The sequence below is a fragment of the Charadrius vociferus genome, unplaced genomic scaffold (assembly GCF_000708025.1).
Source record: "Charadrius vociferus isolate BGI_N301 unplaced genomic scaffold, ASM70802v2 scaffold107, whole genome shotgun sequence".
In the NCBI taxonomy this organism is placed as follows: Eukaryota; Metazoa; Chordata; class Aves; order Charadriiformes; family Charadriidae; genus Charadrius; species Charadrius vociferus.
Window position 1 is genome coordinate 16,189 of NW_009649117.1, and position 2,064 is coordinate 18,252.

General features: G+C 53.0%; 1 protein-coding gene across 1 annotated transcript in view; it reads right to left on the bottom strand.

The window, feature by feature from the left end:
* ALPL (alkaline phosphatase, liver/bone/kidney) overlaps positions 1-2,064 on the bottom strand; it is a gene marked incomplete at its 3' end in the record, with an annotated part of 12,910 nt that overhangs the window by 4,940 nt on the left and 5,906 nt on the right. The window contains exon 3 of the mRNA XM_009888344.1: positions 9-135. Within this exon, the coding sequence (XP_009886646.1) occupies positions 9-135 (127 nt within the window). The remainder of the gene's footprint in view (positions 1-8; positions 136-2,064) is intronic.

Sequence of the window (2,064 nt, forward strand, 5' to 3'; positions counted from 1 at the left end):
GGGCTCACCTTGGCCAAGGCGACGTAGGGGAACTTGTCCATCTCCAGCAGGCTCTCCTCGCCCTTGCGGTTCTGCAGTTGCCCTTTGAGGATGCGGGCGGCCGTGACGGTGGAGACGCCCATGCCTGCCGGGACACCCCTCAGCTCTCCGCCGAGCCCCGCGCGCACCCGCTTCGTCCCAGCACCCCATTTATCACAACCCCCAGTTCATCCCAGCACTCACTTTATTGCAAACCCCAGTTTATCCCAGCACCCAGTTCATCCCAGCACCCTGTTTACTGCAAACCCACTTCTTCATCCCAGCACCCGCTTCATCCCAGCACCCGATTTATCACAACCCCCAGTTCATCCCAGCACTCACTTTATTGCAAACCCCAGTTTATCCCAGCACCCAGTTCATCCCAGCACCCAGTTTACTGCAAACCCACTTCTTCATCCCAGCACCCACTTCATCCCAGCACCCACTTTATTGTAACCCCCAGTTCATCCCAGCACCCTGTTTACTGCAAACCCACTTCATCCCAGCACCCGCTTCATCCCAGCACCCGATTTATCACAACCCCCAGCACCCACTTCATCCCACTTTATTGCAAACCCCAGTTTATCCCAGCACCCACTTCATCCCAGCACCCGATTTATCACAACCCCCAGTTCATCCCAGCACCCAATTTACTGCAAACCCACTTCATCCCAGCACCCGATTTATCACAACCCCCAGTTTATCCCAGCACCCACTTCATCCCAGCACCCAGTTTACTGCCAACCCACTTCTTCATCCCAGCACCCACTTCATCCCAGCACTCGATTTATCACAACCCCCAGTTTATCCCAGCACCCAGTTTCTTGCAAACCCACTTTATCCCAGCACCCACTTTATTGCAACCCCCAGTTCATCCCAGCACCCAGTTTATTGCAACCCCCAATTTATTGCAGCACCCACTATATCGCACACTGTTGCAGCACCCAATTTATCACAGCACCCAGTTTATGGTTAACACTGGTTATCCCAGCACCCAGTTCATCCCAGCACCCGGTTTACTGCAAACCCACTTCATCCCAGCACCTGATTTATTGCAACCCCCAGTTCATCCCAGCACCCGTTCATCCCAGCATCTGATCTATTGCAACCCCCGATTTATCGCAGCACCCACTGCATCGCACACTGTTGCAGCACCCAGTTTATCCCAGCACCCAGGTTATGGCAAACAATGGTTTTCCCAGCACCCACTTCATCCCAGCACCCGGTTTATCACAACCCCCAGTTTATCCCAGCACCCAGTTTATTGCAACCCCCAATTTATTGCAGCACCCACTATATCGCACACTGTTGCAGCACCCAATTTATCACAGCACCCAGTTTATGGTTAACACTGGTTATCCCAGCACCCAGTTCATCCCAGCACCCGGTTTACTGCAAACCCACTTCATCCCAGCACCTGATTTATTGCAACCCCCAGTTCATCCCAGCACCCGTTCATCCCAGCATCTGATCTATTGCAACCCCCGATTTATCGCAGCACCCACTGCATCGCACACTGTTGCAGCACCCAGTTTATCCCAGCACCCAGGTTATGGCAAACAATGGTTTTCCCAGCACCCACTTCATCCCAGCACCCAGTTTACTGCCAACCCACTTCTTCATCCCAGCACCCACTTCATCCCAGCACTCGATTTATCACAACCCCCAGTTTATCCCAGCACCCAGTTTCTTGCAAACCCACTTTATCCCAGCACCCACTTTATTGCAACCCCCAGTTCATCCCAGCACCCACTTTATTGCAAACCCCAGTTTATCCCACCACCCAGTTCATCCCAGCACCCAATTTACTGCAAACCCACTTCATCCCAGCACCCGATTTATCACAACCCCCAGTTTATCCCAGCACCCACTTCATCCCAGCACCCAGTTTACTGCCAACCCACTTCTTCATCCCAGCACCCACTTCATCCCAGCACTCGATTTATCACAACCCCCAGTTTATCCCAGCACCCAGTTTCTTGCAAACCCACTTTATCCCAGCACCCACTTTATTGCAACCCCCAGTTCATCCCAGCACCCAGTTTA